Source organism: Panthera pardus, unplaced genomic scaffold, assembly GCF_024362965.1.
Source record: "Panthera pardus isolate Hobbes unplaced genomic scaffold, ASM2436296v1 HiC_scaffold_10, whole genome shotgun sequence".
Classification (NCBI taxonomy): domain Eukaryota; kingdom Metazoa; phylum Chordata; class Mammalia; order Carnivora; family Felidae; genus Panthera; species Panthera pardus.
In genome coordinates, this window is record NW_026526655.1 from 9496749 (window position 1) to 9515437 (window position 18689).

General features: G+C 40.3%; 1 protein-coding gene across 18 annotated transcripts in view; it reads left to right on the forward strand.

The window, feature by feature from the left end:
- The window catches only part of TRIP12 (thyroid hormone receptor interactor 12), a 139012-nt gene that overhangs the window by 66314 nt on the left and 54009 nt on the right, over positions 1-18689 (forward strand). For all 18 annotated transcript variants that reach the window (XM_019445666.2, XM_019445663.2, XM_053904013.1 and 15 more), the window contains 4 exons: positions 4785-4890; positions 8155-8291; positions 14107-14190; positions 15278-15373. In XM_019445666.2, the coding sequence (XP_019301211.1) occupies positions 4785-4890; positions 8155-8291; positions 14107-14190; positions 15278-15373 (423 nt within the window). The remainder of the gene's footprint in view (positions 1-4784; positions 4891-8154; positions 8292-14106; positions 14191-15277; positions 15374-18689) is intronic.

The window sequence follows — 18689 nt, forward strand, 5'->3', positions numbered from 1 at the left end:
TGTGTTTCAAAAATCATTCCTGATCATCCTTTGATGACTTTAAATATAAATGAATTGATTTTGAATACCCTTGTTTAAAATACTGGTTTGTATACCTTATTCATTGGTTTGTCTACTCCATTTTAAAATGGAGATGTATTTGTTATCTGTGGGAATATTGCAAAACTTAGAAGTAAAAAAATCAAAGTAACTAATAATCTAGAAAAATTAGGACTGAAACTAATGCTGCTTAGCTTATTTTTCTAGTCTTATTTTTCTTTTCTTTATTTTTAAATTTTTTTTAATGTTTATTTTTGAGAGAGAGTGCGAGCTGGGGAGGGGCAGAGAGAGGGGGAGACACAGACTCGGAAGCAGGCTCCAGGCTCTGAGCTGTCAGCACAGAGCCTGACGTAGGGCTTGCACACATGAACTGTGAGATCATGACCTGAGCCAAAGTTGGACACCAACTGAGTCACCCAGGCGCCCCTTGTTTTTCTTTTTAAAACACAAGAGGTTTTTGTTTCTATTTTTTTGGGGGGGGGGGGGACAAGTTTTTATTTTTTAAATATTTAACTGATTTTTGAAGTTTAGATGAGTCCATATACTGTTCTTCCTTTTTCTCTTCAAAGTCCAGGTCAGTATATATTTTCTGTAAAGTCCCATAAAGTAAATATTTTAGGTTTTACTGGCCACATAAGTTTTTTGTCACATCTTCTTCTTTTTAACAACTTACTAAAAATATAAAAAACCATTCCTAGCTAGTGGGATGCACAAAAACAGGCTGCCAGATGGATTTGGCCCATAGGCTGCAATTTGTCAACACCTGCCTTTTTATAATTTTAATATAATTCTGTGTTATATAAGGTAAATAAATTCTATGACATATATTATATGATATGTGGCATACATACATATATACACCAGTCAGTTCACATGACTGGTAAAGTCAGGAGATTGGTTTGCTTCAGGCTTGGCTGGATCCAGGAGCTCAAATAAAGATGACCCTGTCGGTCCCCAGCCTGTGTTACGGCTCCCTCACCCTACCTTCCCCAAGATTACTATCCAGTCATTAATGAATTTAGCTTGTAAGAAAGCCCCTCATTTCCCTGGGCCTTGAACAAATCACTATTGTGGAGGTAGAGTTGTAATTTTAACGCTTTTCCAGAAGTATAGTAAAGATGTAGTAGCCTCTGTTTTGCTTCAAAATAAGCTTAGGAATTGTGTAGTTGGCTGGGTTACGCACCTTTAAGCAAGTCAGTTAATATTTTTGTGTCTGAAAAGTAAGAATAATCATAACTTTATATCTGAAAGTGCTTTTGAAAACTAAAGCCAGGGAGGGCAGGGTGGGTGATGGGTATTGAGGAGGGCACCTTTTGGGATGAGCACTGGGTGTTGTATGGAAACCAATTTGACAGTAAATTTCATATATTAAAAAATAAAAAAAAAAAAAACAAAAAAAAAAAACAAACAAAACAAAAAAAAAACAAAAAAAACAAACAAACAAAAAAACAAACAAACAAAAAAAAAAAAAAAAGAAAACTAAAGCCAGTCTAATATTGTGAAGACAGTATGTTCTAGGGCACCTGGGTGTGGCTTAGTCGGTTAAGCATCCCGACTTTGGCTCGGTCATGATCTCGTGGTCTGTGAGTTCAAGCCTCCCATTGGGCTCACTGCTGTCAGCAGCAGAGCTTGCTTTGGATTTTCTGTCCCTCCCCCCCCCCCCCCATCTCTGTCTCTCTCTCAAAAATAAACATTAAAAACAAAGAGGCTTGATGGTATACTTCATTTAAAAAAAAAAAAAAATGTTCTAGAACTGACAGCTGAATGGCCAAAAGAAAGTTAAGCTCTCCCCATTTCTAGGCAGAGCTTGGTTTGCCACACTACTTCAGCTTTCCTTTTTCCCCGAAAGTTTGACATTTCTAATCTTAACATGTTTTAGATTTGGGAGGGAGAATTTGTAGAGTTCTTCCAACATTTGACTTGATTTGCCTAGAAATACTGAAAAGTTATTAATTATCACTCTTTGCCAATTGTGAGGTGTTCCCCTGTTCCAGATTTGGGAGCAGAGATACATACAACCGCTAGTTTTGTCTCCCATCCTGGGTGCAGGTAATGTTACAGATAGAGACCTCTTTTCCACCAGAGCGTTACATGTAGCAGCTCCTTTACCATTGGATTGCCTTTCAGAAAACAGAATGTTTGGGGTTCTCCTAGTTTATCAGGCTAAATGGAGTCATGTCACGTAGCCTGACAGCCATTTTACTTTGCAGCGGGATTATAATATCAGTTAAAAATATCTATCTACTCTGTTGTTGTGGTTCTCCTTTGTCCTACTTTTCTGTTTAGTACGTTTCTCTTAAATTTTAACACCAAGAATGGATGAAAATTGTGGCACATCCATACGAAGGGATACTTCTCCACAATAGAAAGGAATGGACTACTAATCTGTGCAGCAATGTGAATTCATCTCCAAAATACTATAGGACTCCCATTTTTATGAAATTCTAGAAGAGGCAGTAATGCCAGACAGGCACACGAGTGGTGTCCAGAGGTCCGAAATGTGGGGGAGGGAATTAGCAGCAAGGAGCATGAAGGGACTTTTTGGAGCGATGGAGACGTCCTGTCTTGATTGTCGTGTTGGTTATATGGGTCGGTACGTTTGTTAAACTCCATATTGAACCCCGTAATTTAAAGTGAGTACATTTTATCATAAGAAAATGACATATGCGTGAAATTATTTAAAAGAAAGTTAAACACTGAAGTCTAAAATAGGGCATGGGTAGTGAAAGTGTAAAAGTTTGGTCAAAAACTATACTGTCACCTCATTAGCAATAGAGGAGTGACCCACAGTGTGTTTATTTGAATTTTTGGGGGGATGTCACTGAATAGATACAAAAATGTTTGCTAATGTCCATTGCTGTATCACGGTATATGTATAAAGACATTTAGTATCATATTAAGTAATATTAGTGATAATAACAAGGGATTTTAAAGTGCTTTAGAGGTAAAAACACTGTGGAGTGTTCATATGCAATGTGCACTCATTTTTTCTGTAAATTGTACATTTTTAGTCTATTCTAACTTAGTTGCACAATTCAAATAGATGAGTGGAATCTTTTCTAAAACATTATTTAAAAATAATTTCTGAGTTGTTTACAGATTAAAAAAAGAGTGATACTAATTAGCTGAATACATTAAGCTAGTCCTGGATTCTGTCCACGTGCCATGTTCGTCTTGCAGATGACAGGGTGTATGTCCAGGCAGAGGAAAGCTAGTATAGGGTATCAGGCATAGATTGGTGATCGCACCGAGGAACTGTGGTGATATGCTGTGTAGAAAATCAGTCTAAAAGCAAAATTGAAATTTAAGAAACTCTTAGGCCAGTCTTTCCCCAATTAAAGTTTCAGCTTGGTCCTTTTATGCTAGTTTGAGGAGTCTGCGTAAAGTTTCCCGAAAGTTACTCTGGGGGAGACAAAAAAAGGCGTGGAAGGTTTGGTTTAGATTTCTAAATGGTAATAATGCCTGTCTAAACATCGATTTTTGTCTTCATAACTTCTGTTTGGTATTTAAAGATTCTTTAGTAGTGTGCTGTTTTTACTTAGCAACTTTTATTATACGTGGTATGGGGACCATCCCAAGTTAAATGAACTGAAGTTTTAAATTAAGCAGCTAGAAGCCCAAGAAGATGTCTGGAATTTTTTTTTTTTTTTTTTTTTTTTTTACCACCACCTCTTATCCAGGCTGTTACTGGTGTTTTTATCCCAGTCAGGAGTAAGGAATTTCTGATCTTTCCACTGTGAAGCAGTGAAATGGTCCAAAACATTAGAACTTCCTGGGGGAAATAACAAGTGAGCTAGAGAGTTGTTATTACTATGTAATTAGTCTCAGATAAAGGTAAGGGCTCTGTCAGATGATGCTGTACTTCTCCTGGAAATAGGCTTTTTGACTTTGGAGACCTTTCACTGTTGGAGATCTTTGTTTAGGTCCAGCACACTGCCCAGCATGTCATCATGGATGATAGCGTTGTTGGGGGGGGGGGGGGGGGCGGGGGGGAGGGTGAACAGCACTCTGACTGCGTCACCGTTGTTTATAAAATAGTAATAAACTTTACCTTTACCTAATGCTGTACCTTTTTAGGTTCTGTTAACCCTATAAAGGGTATCAGTTAGCTTCTAGAATGACGTGTGAAGTGTGCTTGATTTACTTTTGACCCCGAATTATCCAGTTATCTGTATATTGGACATCCTAATAGCCTTCAGCTCCAGTGTATATTCCTTGTTGATGGGGGTGGTGTAAAGAAAAGAAAGCATTTTGTGCTCTCGTAGTCTTAATTGACGAACTTTATATAAACTAGGTGAAATGGGACAGTTTAAAGGCCATGTAATAAAGTGCTAATGAATGCGAATGAAATTTAGGCAATTTTTTCAATTTAGTAAAAACCTGAAATACATAGTAAATGCGAAAAAGAAAATCTCTTGGCTTAGTTAGCGGAGCAGTACAGCTGTGATCAGAACATTTAAGGGGATAGGATGAGAGAAGAAGTACTGTCACTCGTGGGGGTGGCATAGCTTGAGTCAAGGTTGGGCTTACGTGAGAAGCTTCTATCCTGACCAGGAGTGCGGCGTGTCCCATATTGGCTTTGCCAGTATGAGTCAGGTAAGTAAAGGCCAACTGGGAAGGGACCCTGGTAGAGTGCTACAAAGGCCACGGAAGATGCTGCGGTCTTCTGACCTGAAGAGTTTTGTACTTTTTAATTTACGATAACTTTTAAAAACAAAAACTGATCTTGCGTTTCACACGTATAGGTTTAAGAAAATCTACCAAGAAGCGCAGTGAATCCCCACCTGCTGAGCTCCCCAGTTTGAGGCGGAGCACACGCCAAAAGACCACGGGCTCCTGTGCTAGTGCCAGGTAACACATGGGGTTTTCCCGGTTTATGATCAGTTCATTGTCTTCTGTTCCACTCTGATCAAAATCTTTCCTTTTACAAGTTTTCAGAGATTATTGAAATTTCACTTGACATTTATTTGTCCTATGTAAATGAATTCTTCCCCAGTGTTTATAGGTTTTTGCTAAGCTTTATTCATGCTAGTTTAAAAAACTTTTTTTAGGGGCGCCTGGGTGGCTCAGTCGGTTAAGTGGCCGACTTCGGCTCAGGTCATGATCTCGTGCTCCGTGAGTTCGAGCCCTGCGTCGGGCTCTGTGCTGACAGCTCAGAGCCTGGGGCCTGTTTCAGATTCTGTGTCTCCCTCTCTCTGATCCTCCCCCATTCATGCTCTGTCTCTCTCTGTCTCAAAAATAAATAAACGTTTAAAAAAAAATTAAAAAAAAAAACAAACACACTTTTTTTAATGTTTATTTTTGAGAGACAGACCGAGTGTGAACGGGGGGAGGGGCAGAGAGAGAGGGAGACACAGAATCTGAAGCAGGCTGCAGGCTCTGCACTGTCCGCACAGAGCCTGATGTGGGGCTCGAACCCATGAGCCCCGCGAGATCAAGACCTGAGCCAAACTCAGGCGCATAATCAACTGAGCCACCCAGGCGCCCCTCATGCTATTTTTTGACAACACTCTTAACCATCTGTCTTGTCTTCTGTTGCTACAACATTTTCACAGAGTTATTGCCAGTAGCTGGACTTGAGGCTGTTTTCAGAGTTCCAGTCGGCCAATAAATCTCTAATGAGCATCTTTATGCAGATTTGGGTTATTTTGTAAAGGTAGCTAAATTTTCCGGTAGTGTGATTAATGGATCAGAAGGGATGCCTGTTTTAATGGCTGTACCATTGCCTACTTAGTTTCTGAAAATGTGGGCACCACTGGAGTTGAATGGATCGGGGGGGGGGGGGGGGGGGGAGAGAGATGCTTCACTTTCACATGTAGGACGACGCCTACCCCTGGAGGCCGGATGTAGGTTCTGCGTGTGTGCTTTTCAGGACTCCAGTCCCTGTTTCCCTCAGTTGCTGGATGGGATCTCATTTTCAGGAAATCCACTACCTTTGTGTGTGACACGGTGCGTTTTGTCACATGCTTTTGTTAACTGATTGAGAATCTGAAGTTAAAGTTAAAAAAAATTTCTTTTCTTACAGTTGCCCCACATTTTGGGGCGTGGTCAGTTGCTCAGATGCCCTTGCAAAGCTAATTATTCACTCTTTTATATGTCGTTTGTTCTTTCTACGAAGTGTGTCACGAAACACTGGTGGGGCAGAGGGTTTGAGTGTCCTTTTCCCCTGCTCTCCCTCAGGTGAGCTAAAAGGGCTTAGCTCTTGTTTCCGCTCTAAGGTAAGAGACATTGACTGCTCTCAGTGCCAGGTCCAGTGGTGACGTAAGGAAACAGTGAAACTTGTTATAGGTCAGAAGAAGAGGACTTGTGCCACTTTAACTCTGTTTTTCCCCTTATTTTCTGGTTCTATCTGGATTATTTAATGTACTGGTTAAAATCTGTGGAGTTAGTGTACCTGTTGGCTTTTGAGATTTCTTGGCCATAGTTTTCCAAGAACTCTTTTGAGAAAATGTCTCAGTTCCTCAAAGGGTTTGTCTTATTTTGGGCTAGAGTTTGAATCCAGTTTTTACCCAGAGTTTATCATCTGAGAGGTAAACTGAATTCGCTGTGGTTGAAAATTAATTTTAGGTTGATGTGAAGTCAGGTAATCTAAGGGTCCCATCTTTGCTGCCTTCTGTTCATGACCGCTTTCTTAGAGCATGTCACGTTCCTTACAGTTTACGTGCTTATGCTCTATACAAGCAAGCTAGCCACCTGCCTGGAGAGCTCTTCATCTCGAATTTTTTCTAAATTAGTTGAGATGCCTCTTGAATTTAGTGCTTTCATAGCCTGCTACGGATGTGTCTTCATCTCTGTAGACCAGTGACTCTTTGAGGGCAGCCACCCAAGTGTTCAGCATGGCGTGTGTTATGGGGTTGGTGCAAATTGAAATGTTAAATAGATGGATTAATTTGAATCCCACTAAGTGGTAGCTTGGTAAATTGGGTTTGCAGTGAGCTGTTTCCGTGGAAGAGAAGATTGGCTAAGCAAATTCCTGTGTAGGGGGGATTACAGACTCTTCTAGCACTGTCTGGAGATTCAGAGCCTTCATTTCCATGTCACTTATGCCTGCTGCCTTCTTCTTGTTCTTTACTAGCCAGCATCCAATTCCACTGCAGATTGGCTTTGGTCTCAAACATTTCCTTAGTGTCTTTCTTCATTTCCTAAGGTACTTTGGAGGCTACATATTTAAACAGTACCAAGTTGTAATAACCTGGGGAAATCTTTTGTTTTTACCTAATTTGCTTACTGATTTCTCTTTTAAAATAGAAAAAATTGTCATCAGTAAAATGTTACTTGCTTTATGAGAGATGATTGATTGATGTTCTGATGCATATTACACTTGTTACTTAATCCGAAACCAGTGTCTTCCTCAGTGTCATCTGTATGTATTTATAAATATTAATCCTTCCTTCCTTCCTTCCTTCCTTCCTTCCTTCGAACATTCATTCATTTTTGAGAGAGGCAGAGAGAGAGGGAGACACAGAATCGGAAGCGGGCTCCAGGCTCTGAGCTGTCAGCACAGGGCCTGATGCGGGGCTCGAACTCGCTGACCACGAGATCATGACCTGAGCTGAAGTCGGACGCTTAACTGACTGAACCACCCAGGCGCCCCTTTAATCCTTTATTTTAAAAGATGGAACTCTTGCTCATTATTGGGATAGTTATTTTTTGTTGATGATTAAAGTTGTCTGGAACTTAGTGATGGGAATCCCTACCCCTCCCCTCCCCCAGCCCCGACCTTTTTGTCTTCCACTTTCCTTCCCCCTCATTGTCAAGTGTAAAGTCTGCATATTGATCCACTATTTAGCCTGGAAGTAGGGATCTATTTCAAATGGTTGAATTCTCTCAGCAGGAGTCACTTTTCCATTTGGTTGAAGTGTTTAAAAATCATTTTTGTCTGTAAAGATGACCACAGCTCATAGCGACACAAAAGCGTGTATTGTGAATGCGACGTAACTTGGAAGAATTTTAAATATACAAAGTCTTGGTTGTTACCCATAGTGATTTTCTGCAACAATTTTTATGTAAAAAGAAGAAACTGGCTTTGTGCTCCATGCATTGGAGCTTTGTGCTGTGTGGACATTGCTCCTGGTCACTGGTAGTGCCGCCTGTGATGGCATCTTTCTGTTGCAGTCGGCGGGGCTCTGGCCTGGGCAAACGAGGAGCAGCTGAAGCTCGTCGACAGGAGAAAATGGCGGACCCTGAAAGCAACCAGGAGACAGTAAATTCTTCAGCTGCGCGGACGGACGAAACGCCCCAGGGAGCCGCAGGTAGGTTGGCACTTCTAGCCCCGAGATGCGTTTATGCGTCTTACAGATTTATTTAGAGAGCAACTGCTTTGTAGGCGTACCAAATATAATGCAAGAGAGGGGACAGAAATATACTCGATGTTAACATCAAATAAGCTTTTGGTTCTCTTTGGCTTTCCTTGATAGGTTTGGGTTTTTTTGATTAGTCGGATTCATTTGTTTTTTGGTTTGTTCGTTTGTTTTTGTTTTAATTCTTTTCCAAATCCAAGTTTGTGATGATTACATTCAAAAGGCTTTTAGGTAAGATAAGTCACTCTCTGTTGAAGATTCTTCACTGTCCATGCGGACATACAATAGTTGCCCATTGTTTGTGTGAAAATTTGAGTTTATGATCAGAATGTAAGGATGTGGCTTAAATTGCTTCTTCGTATATGTGTACATTTTGATGTAGAATATGTTGTAGCCTCTAAAAAGTAAGAAGTATTCAGTTTGGAAGGAACTTGAAGAACGCTATTTATGTTTTTATGGGCTTATTTTTATTCTTCTTGATATCTCAGCACAACAGAAATTAGGCTGCCCCCCACCCCTTTCAGCTTTAAATATGTATTGATCACCAATACGAATAGGAGACTAATAATTCAGAGGTTGATTGTGGATGGCAGTTGTAAAATGTAGCTTGTTGTGAGCATTTTTCACTAACGTTAAGTACAGATGGGAAAATGTCGCAGTCTATCATTATGAACTTGGGTATGATGAGTCCCTTATGTCTGAATGATACACATGGGCTTAGGTTTAGGTATGGACTGACTTTAACAGAGCACTTCCACTTACTGTAACGTTAGTATATGTGCTAGTTCTCTCTCATCCCTGTGGTGGAGCCTGTGTCCTAGTTTGCCAGGAAGCTTCGGGTTTGCCCGCAGCTATTCATGGTTTGTGCTTTTTGTCTCCGCTCTCTGTCCACCTTAACATTTTGGCCACTGTCTTTCTTGCTTTTGTATGATAAACGGAACCGTGAACTTGAAGCACTTCTGGTAGGAGGGGACTAGTTTTTCTGAAAGTTTAAATTTGAGGGAAAGTCCAGTCCATTGTAGTACAACTCGTTGCAACTCTTCATGCCACACGGGCTGTGCTTCCCAATGTCTTAATGTTTATTTCGCATCTGCATATGGAAGCGGGGCAGTTCCCGTGCGGACAACACAAATGGCGCTGCTGAGCGTGGTGTTAAAGTGGACTCGTTACAGGAATTACCGTAGCCAGCGTTTATAAAGTTGTAGGCTGCTGCAGACAGGGCATTGAGAGCTCCATGTATATTCTCTTTTAATATTCAAAACAGTATGCCGAGGTGTGAGTGCTGTTACCCTAATTTTGGAAACGAGGAAAAACTGAGACACGTGATAGTTAAGCTTGCCTGGAGGTGTGGGGCTCCCAAATCCAGGTTTTCAAAAATAAGGGCGCATTTATAAAGGCTGTATCATTCTGCTTCCCCCATAGTCACGAGAGTTTGTTTAATCCGTACGGATATAATTGGAGGCCAGAGTGAGGAGGTGGTGTGTAAAACTTTGATCCCTGGCATGTATACCTAAGAGGATAAAACCTTCAAGGGATTAGGTGGGTACGACTGCCCCCCGAAGGCTTGCGTTCATTGTCGTTCTTACTTGCAATCACAGTGTGATCTAGGTCTTTTCCAAGTTTCTGTAAAAGATGCATGTGGCACGTTGACTGGTGTTTGAGCAGCACTAGTTAATTTTATTTTGGAAGCAGGATGCCTTATGGATCCTGCAGGAATACTTTCTCTGCCAGCTCACTACAGTAGTGCTGCGGAAAGAGGCAGATTCCTTATTAGCTTTAAGTCTTCAGTGCAATGTGCTTTAGTTTCTCAGTATGCAAAATTGGAATTCAAAGAAAAATAAAACCCTCTAAGTTAGCGTGGAATGTAAATCCATGGTGGTAACGTAGAGCATCTTTCGCGAAGCATCCGTTATCAGGAAGCTCTTAGACAGTTGGTAGGAGACGCCGTTTATTGGAAACATTTATTTTGAAATAATGTTTTTACTCATTTAAGGAGATTGGTTTAATCTCTTCAGTGTTTTTTGGTGTGGTTTTTTATCCCCAGTGTTACTTATTTATAGAGATCCCGTCTTCCTGATCTCTTTTAATGAAATCAGTAAAATAAACTTACTTCTTTTTACATGTGTAGTAAGAAAACGTTGCTTCATCTTGGGCAAACTTGTTCATATCACCCTGACTTTGCCAGTGTTGTTGACTCTTAAGAACATTTGTTGACAACAGTGTGCCTGCTCGGTCACCTTGAAACATAATGTTCTATGGAGCACAACTTCTTGGCTCTTTGTGGAAGAGATGCCAGCTCTTGGAGTTGAAAGTTAAGTGTTCTCCATGCTTGCCCACGAGTTGGGGGGTCTCGTTTTTGACTTTATCAGAACTGTGTACCTTTTCATAGTGCTGGTGAAGTCTTGCAGATACTAGAGACACCACAGTGAGAAATCTTCTTCCTTACACCTGCAAAGCAATCAGATGGCAAGGAAAAATAGCCCGTGTCCTGGCACCTGATTTTGCATTGTGAATCTTAATTTCACAAGAAATAAACAGGGTCATTTTGTAAAAAGAAAGCAACCCAGTTTTTTAAGTTTTTATCTTCCTAATTTTGTTTAGAATCACTAAAAGTTAGATTGCTTCCGTATCACCTGATACCAGGGCCTATAATAAGGCAGAATTACATTACTGACAGTGACTGTTTTGGTTCTCCTCAAAAGTTTTCATTACGCTCCAAAAAAACATCTTCCCGTTGCTTCTTGTACTTAGGTATCTGGTGAACCCTTGGAGGTTCCTGTCCAGTAAACTTGAACTCTGTCAGCTTTCTAATATTTTATCACTTCTTTCTGCATAAGAGGCTTTATCAGTTAAAGTGTAAAAACATGGGGTTCTGGGATAAATTTCTTGTGTTCTAATTTAAACAATATTTTTTCCATTGTTTTCATTCAGCTGTGTATTAGAAGCTGTCTTTCGAGGTGCTGTGAAGATGGGAGAGATAAGAGTAGATGGGGGAGGTAACTGGTGTAAACATCAGCAGAAAAAGATGGACACCTCTTACAGTCTGGCATCACATTTTCTCTGCTTGATGGTCTTGTTTTTATATCTGTATCAGGAGAGATCTTGTGCATGTTGCCCAAGGAGGTGTGACGCCTCGACTAAAGAACTTTGTCATTGACTGTTGGTTGATGACACTTCCTTACCTGCATGACTTTCCAGACCCGCTACTCACAGACTGGTTATCTAGCTTTGTGATTCTCACGGGGCACTTTAGTACTCTAACGCTTGATACTTGCCTTCAGTGGGCTGGCGAAGGATCTTTTTTCCTTTGGGTTCAGTGACTGATTTCTGTTAAAACAGGCCCTCCACTTCCATGAAAAATCAGAATATCCTTGCCTCTTCTTATGGTGACCCTCTAATACAGAAACTAAAAAAACCAGCATTACCTTCCCAAGTGAATTTTTGGGTTTTTTTTTTTCCTTAAAGGTGTGGTACCAGAATGTACATTAAAAAAATCTACCTCATGGGGCGCCTGGGTGGCTCAGTCGGTTAAGCGTCCGACTTTGGCTCAGGTCACGATCTCGCAGTCCGTGAGTTCGAGCCCTGCGTCGGGCTCTGTGCTGACCGCTCAGAGCCTGGAGCCTGTTTCCGATTCTGTGTCTCCCTCTCTCTCTGACCCTCCCCCGTTCATGCTCTGTCTCTCTCTGTCTCAAAAATAAACGTTAAAAAAAAAAATTTAAAAAAAAAATCTACCTCCTTTGTCAAAGCTTTTTGTTTGCTCTCCACATACTTGGAAAAGTTTAAAAGCAAGCATAAGAGTCACTGTAACAGATGAAGTCATAATTGGGACCTCACTAACAGTACTTGTTGGGGCGCCTGGGTGGCTCAGTCAGTTAAGCATCCCGATTTCGGCTCAGGTCATGATCTCACAGTTTGTGAGTTCGAGCCCCACACCAGGCTCCGTATTGACAGCTCAGAGCCCGGAGCGTGCTTCAGATTCTGTCTCCTTCTCTCTGCTCCTCTTCTGCTTGTACTCTGTCTCTGTCTCTCTCTCTCTCTCTCTCTCAAAAATAAAGAAACCTTTAAAAAAATCAAAAAAATATAATAGTATTTGTTAACAAGATTTCTGTTGAATATGAAGAAGCAGCTGTACTGGAATAAAAAAATCAGCACTGCAGAGTATATTCAGGGGGGCAATAGAATGCAGTACTTGAGAACAGCCTATGAAGAGTCAGACCACTTGTGCTCGTATCTGTGCTCCATCGTTAGCTGCCTGACCTCGGGCAAGTGCACTCCAAGTTACAAGGCCTTAGTTTGCTCACGTGTGAAAAAGCTCACGATACCTGCTTGTATGGTTGTGAGGAAACAGACACAGCCTGCGTATGGTGAGCGTTTTATACATGTCATGTGTAGGTGGCATTAGAGAGTGTAGCCACTCTTCTTTCTTCATCCAAAGTATGCATTTTGTCAAGCTCTGATACGCTTTTATATTAGCATTTCTGGGTCGCCTGTAACTATAAACCATGGGGTTGCTAACCTTTCATGTGAAGGGCCAGACAGTTGATATTTTAGGCTTTATATCAGCTCTGTTGGAACTACCCAGCTCTGTGGTTGTAGACTGAAAGCAGACACAGGCAACTTGTTAAAGAATGAGTTTGGCTGTGTTTCAATAAAATTTTATTGACGGAATGATGTGCTGGATCGAATTTGGCCCGTGGGCCGCAGTTTGCGAACTCTTGTTCTTAAATCACCCATTTTTTGATGAATTTTCTAAAAATCCCAGTGAAATCATAGAAGATACTTAATGAGGTGTGAAGAAAACTACTAAGAAAATACACAGTTGGTGGCTGGTATGTTAGCATCTTTTCAGAAAAGCTCTGTAAATTCACATGTCATCTCTGTGCTTCTTTTAACAGTCAGCAACACTGTTTTGGGCTGACCTGTCGTCATCTGGCAAGTGTGCAGGGCTTAGGGTATTGTGGATAATGCGGTCATAACATGGGTTAATTGTGTAGAAAAACTGCTTAAAGACTCAGCGGACATGGAGAGGAGGAACAGAACAACCGCTGGTTTTACAGGACTGTAGTGTTTCATCAGGGCAGGTTCGTAACAGACTCCACCTCTCTGCTTAGACCGAATCATTGTTCAGGTTAGCTTTTTGGGGAGTAGAATCCTTCTAAGTCTGAGCTCTTGTTTTTCTGCACTTGTTGTGACATCCTAGCTGTCCTCTCTTTTGTACTTCAGTGCTGGGCTGTTCGTTAATGTGTATCTTCAGTATTTGGTCCTGGAAATAAGCGTGTAATCTGCACATCCTTAAAACATGGAAGGGATTGTGTCGAGGCTGCAGTCCAGAAATAAGTTAGACCGAAGAAGACACTCATCTACACGGAACATGTCCCCCCAAATGTCAGTTTTGCTTTCTGTTCTGTTTGTGACTAATTGCCCAGCCGTTAAATGCCACAGTGGTTTTGGCAGTATGAACTTCGCGGACTTTTGGTAGGCGAGTTCAGGACAAGGCGTGAGGAATCTGTCAAAGCCGTGTATGAATGAGATGTAAAGGTTGTAGTTTTATGCTTCTTGAACACTGAGATACTTGAGCCATCTTGTTCATAAAAGCTACAGGATGAAATCTAGAAGAACAGTTGAGTGTGCAGTGGGCAGACACATTTAATTGCCATGATTCACTATAGTCCGTAAAACTCTTTTTCTTTTTTTAAGATAAACCAGGCATAATAAGTGTGGATATTCCTCTCCTAACCCTCACCTTCTTTTTTCCCTCCCTTTGAAGCTTCTAGTTCTGTTGCAGGGGCTGTGGGCATGACCACCTCTGGGGAGAGTGAATCCGATGATTCCGAGATGGGACGATTACAAGGTAAAGACGGTTAATGAGCTTATAAGAAACAAGAAGCCATTACCAGATGCCGCCTGTTACTTCTGTGCTTTGTTGAAATTAATTCAGATAAGCTCATTTAAACATAATCTAGCAATGCCTATACTTCCCCCCCCCCCCAAAAAAAAAGCTGCTTATTTAGTGATGATTTGGATTTGGAAGATGATCTGTCTCACTCTTTAGTTTTATTGTTTAAACAAAATCTTATATGTTTATTTTTTATGTTTTTAAATTGTTCTTTATTATGTTTGCTTGTGTAGCTGGTAATAAATTAAGAAAGATCTTGAAAAGGGGATAGTTGAGTATATTGCTGCATGGTGCCTGATAACATAATACATCCAGTGGGGTGCTTTTTGTGTTCTTTTGTGTTCTTGGTCAGCATTTAAAAATGAATGCGAAGTGTATACATAAACACCAGGTATTTTAATGTTGTGCTTTTGAAGAAGCAACCTTATATTATGTATACACTCTTTACAGGTGGATGGGTATGTATTTTTATTGTCTTCAGATAGTTGGTTTATATGCTAGATCCCCAGTGTGAGGCTGATAAGAAACATTATTTATAAATCACTTTCAGATCGCTTTTAAGTTCCTAAAGTAACTTTTACACCAGTCTCTTTTTGACTAGAGGTCTTGTGAGCCCATTTTTTCTCTTTACGGACATTATAAAAATAATTTTTCATGTTTTTAGAGGATCTCATGACCAGTGTTTGATTGGTAGATAATATTACAGGGAAAACAACACAAGGGTACTTAGCCTATAATTTCGTCAAAATAAATATGTACTCTGGGTTTTTCTTGGATCATTTGAGACAGTCCCCTCTGGCACTAATATTTAGTACCTCCATAAAACCTTAAGATGCCGTGGAGCGGCACGTGGGTGTTGTAACTTATATATTAATATTTAAGAATGATCTTGAAAGTTGAAGGTAGTTTCTCTTAAAGTTAGAAATGGGAAGTAACATTGTCTAAATCAGTTATGAGAGATGAATCGGTTGCTTGAAATTTTTAGGTAAGATCAACTGCGTTCATAATTCAATTATTCCTCCCGCCTTTCTTTTTTCTTTAGCTTTGTTAGAGGCCAGGGGTCTTCCCCCTCATCTGTTTGGCCCTCTTGGTCCTCGGATGTCACAGCTTTTCCATAGAACAATTGGAAGCGGAGCTAGTAAGTGAATACTTTTGAATTTGCCCTCCCCCTCCAAAACCTTCAATAAATAGTTGAGTGCTGTTTTTACTGTTTCTGCATTGATGTAAAGAGGCTTTCATGTAAGGAGCTTTTCACGAATATTAACCTGTTTTTAAAAATAGGGTTTGTGCGCATTCTTGCCTTTAAATACATCAACTCGAAGTTCTTCTGTACTTTTATTTTTTTGTCAGAGAGAGACACGCACACACAAGTGTGAGCGGGGGAGGGGCAGAGAGAGGGGGATACAGAATCAGAAGCAGGCTCCAGGCTCTGAGCTGTCAGCACAGAGCCCGACGTGGGGCTTGAACCCACAAACCGTGAGATCGTGACCTGAGCTGATGTTGGACGCTTAACTGACTGAGCCACCCAGGCGCCACTTGTACTTTTATTTTTGATTACTGAATTGGAATCATTAGAAAACCATCCAGAGTTTATGGCAAGATTGGATCTTTGTTTAACTCTAGGATAGTAAAGAATCTCAAATGATTGCATTGATTATATTATAGCATCTGATTGCATGATTTGCATACGTTTGAATCTTGAATTTTTTTGTGGCATAATAAAATTTAATCCATGAGACAGTCAGTCGTAGAGCTGAGCCTTAGAGAAAAGATTTCTCAGCAGAATTACGAGTCGCTCGACTCATTTAATCAAATTAACATATCATAATCCAGAGATCTTGTCATATATGGTAGACAAAACAGTGACTCTTGAAGTGGCAGTTTGTAACAAGAATAACTTTTGCATAATTACAAATCCAGTTAAATTCTTTTGGTATAGCATACTATCTTTAGCTTTCTTAAACAAAATTTGCATTTAAGCATTTTTTAATAACTCCATTGATAATGTTTTCCATAGAATCAGCAGGCTATTTTTAGACTTGTCTTGATTAACTTTAAAATTTCTGAAGTGTTAACTGAAACCTATTAACTCTGACCTTACTAATATGTGCTCATAGAATTTTCCATCAAGTATTCTAAGGTGTTTTTTGTTTTGTTTTTTAAACATGATGCACTGTGCGGACATATGCTCACATGTGTGTATTTATACTTAAGTCCTTTTCAAGTTTCTGGCCTTAGCACTTGACAGGAAATTTAAGAAGCAGCTGGTATTTTGGTTTGGTGTGGTTTTGCTTTTGCTGCCCTGACACTCAGCTCTCAGATAATGTGCCCTTTTGCAAAGTTCTCACGAACTTCTGAGTGAGGATTTTGATTTAGTGTCATTTATTAGGTACTGGGATTGTCCTGAATCATAAACAGGATAATATACAGAGTTTTTCCCATATGGAGCTTCCATGCTAGAGGGTGACCCTGACAGTGAGGAAGACAGCTGTCCTATAGAAAAATTTCAGATAGCATCAGTGCAGTGAAGGAAAACAGAACAAAACAAGGATGTAAGTCGGCTGGTGAGAGGATATCAGTAGGCTGGTTAGAGAAACCTTCTCCGAGGCAGGGTGAGTTTGTGGATCCTTAAGTGAGGAAGCCAGCCCCACAGGGGTCTGAGGGGCCTGCGGAACGAGTTAAGCTGTAAAAGATGAAATCTCTGAGGGGTAGATACTTGATAGGTCAGGTAGGGCTTGGCAGGCCTTGGGCCAGTGTGGGGTTTAACCCAGTACGTGTACTTAGGAACCACTGAAGGCCTTAGGAAAGGGGAAGGACATATTTATTACAGAAATGATCGAATATACCCCAAAGTTGAGGGTATAGTAGTAGACTAACCTCCATGAACCGTGAACCCGTCAACAATCACCAGCCCACAGCAACTGTTGTTTCAGTTACATCCTCAACCTTTCTCTCAAATCCTTTTTCAGGCAGTCCTAGGCACCATTTCATTTGCATGTCATTGAATTTGTAACTATAAGGACAAAAGTTTTTAGACAGTGTTGTGGTCCTGTGAAGAGGAATCCCTACTTTTATTAAATGCCTGTTTAGAGTGCAAATGCTCTAGGCCTCTCAGAAATCCAGTTAACATTTTTGTTTGAATCAAGACCAAAATGTGATCTGTACATTGCCATCAGTTAGTGTGTTTAAGTTCTTCTTCTTCGTCTTCTTTTTTCTCTTGAGAGAAATTTGATTCATTTATTTTGCCACTTCATTTATTTCTTAGAGAAGGCTAGGAAGAAAACATGTTGCAGGTCTGCCTGAGAGTATTAACAGTAGAGTATCTCAAACCCATATTAAGGGTTGACCATTGCATATGAAATTAATGTGGGCCATAGATTAGAACCAGAGTAGAAAGAAGTGTTGTCCCCCCAGGCCTGTGACCCAGCTTCAGCACTGCCTACTCCACGGCCAGTCTTTGTCTTTACCCTTCCCCACATCCCTTCTCCCACATTGTTTGAAATGAATCCCAGACATTATATTACCTATAAACATTTTATCATGTAGCTCAAGGTAATGCCCCTTAAAACACACATACACACCCCCAGATTATCGTTATCATACCCCAAAAATTAAACTAGTGATTCCTTTAATAATTACTATCTGATGGGTGTCAAGTTTCCATCTGTTGACTATCATCAGTGTGTTTCTCTATCAACTGGCAGTTGGATCCAGAGGATTTTTCAGATTCAAGTTTGATTCTTTCTTTAGTCCCTTGGTGGGGAAAGACTGCTGAAGTGGTAGTGGGTTCTAATACGAGGAGGTACCTTAAAGTCTGATTGTCTCTTCTGCCATCAAAACTCAGTGTCTAGATGACAGGGAGTATAAAATGATGGTACCTCACATCTGATGACCAGACTTCATTTATTAGAAGTAAAAGAGGTGATTTTTAAGTAGAAATCTATTAAGAGTATCTCCCTTCTATTCTGCTACACAGGAGAGTAACAGGAAAAATGGTTTTCTCGCCTTTATTTACCAGTTTGGAAAGTAGTTGGTTTTTGCTTCCTCCACAAAGTGCCATTGTGGTTTTAAATATCACTGTCAAGTGCAGACATGTTTTTAGACATTTCTGTGATTTTTACTGATTAAATTGTCATATTGGGCAATGGCGTCTTTTTTAGGTTGGCTTCTGAATCTTTTTGATTTGATCCCAGTAGTTTTTGTTAATTTCCTTCCTCTCTGATATGTCAGGCACCGCCCCCACCCCAAATATCTGAAATTAGGGATTTTTTCAGAACACCCTGGTTTCTTTTACATGAAATAGTATTTAGAGCCCATTGCCTAGAGTCTAGGTATATTCGTTTATACCTGGGTGATCTTTGTTATTGGATGCTTGTAATGAACAAACCTAGAAAATAATTGTGTTTTATCTTCTAAAATAAAAATAAGGAGTTCTACTTTTAATGCCAATTCAA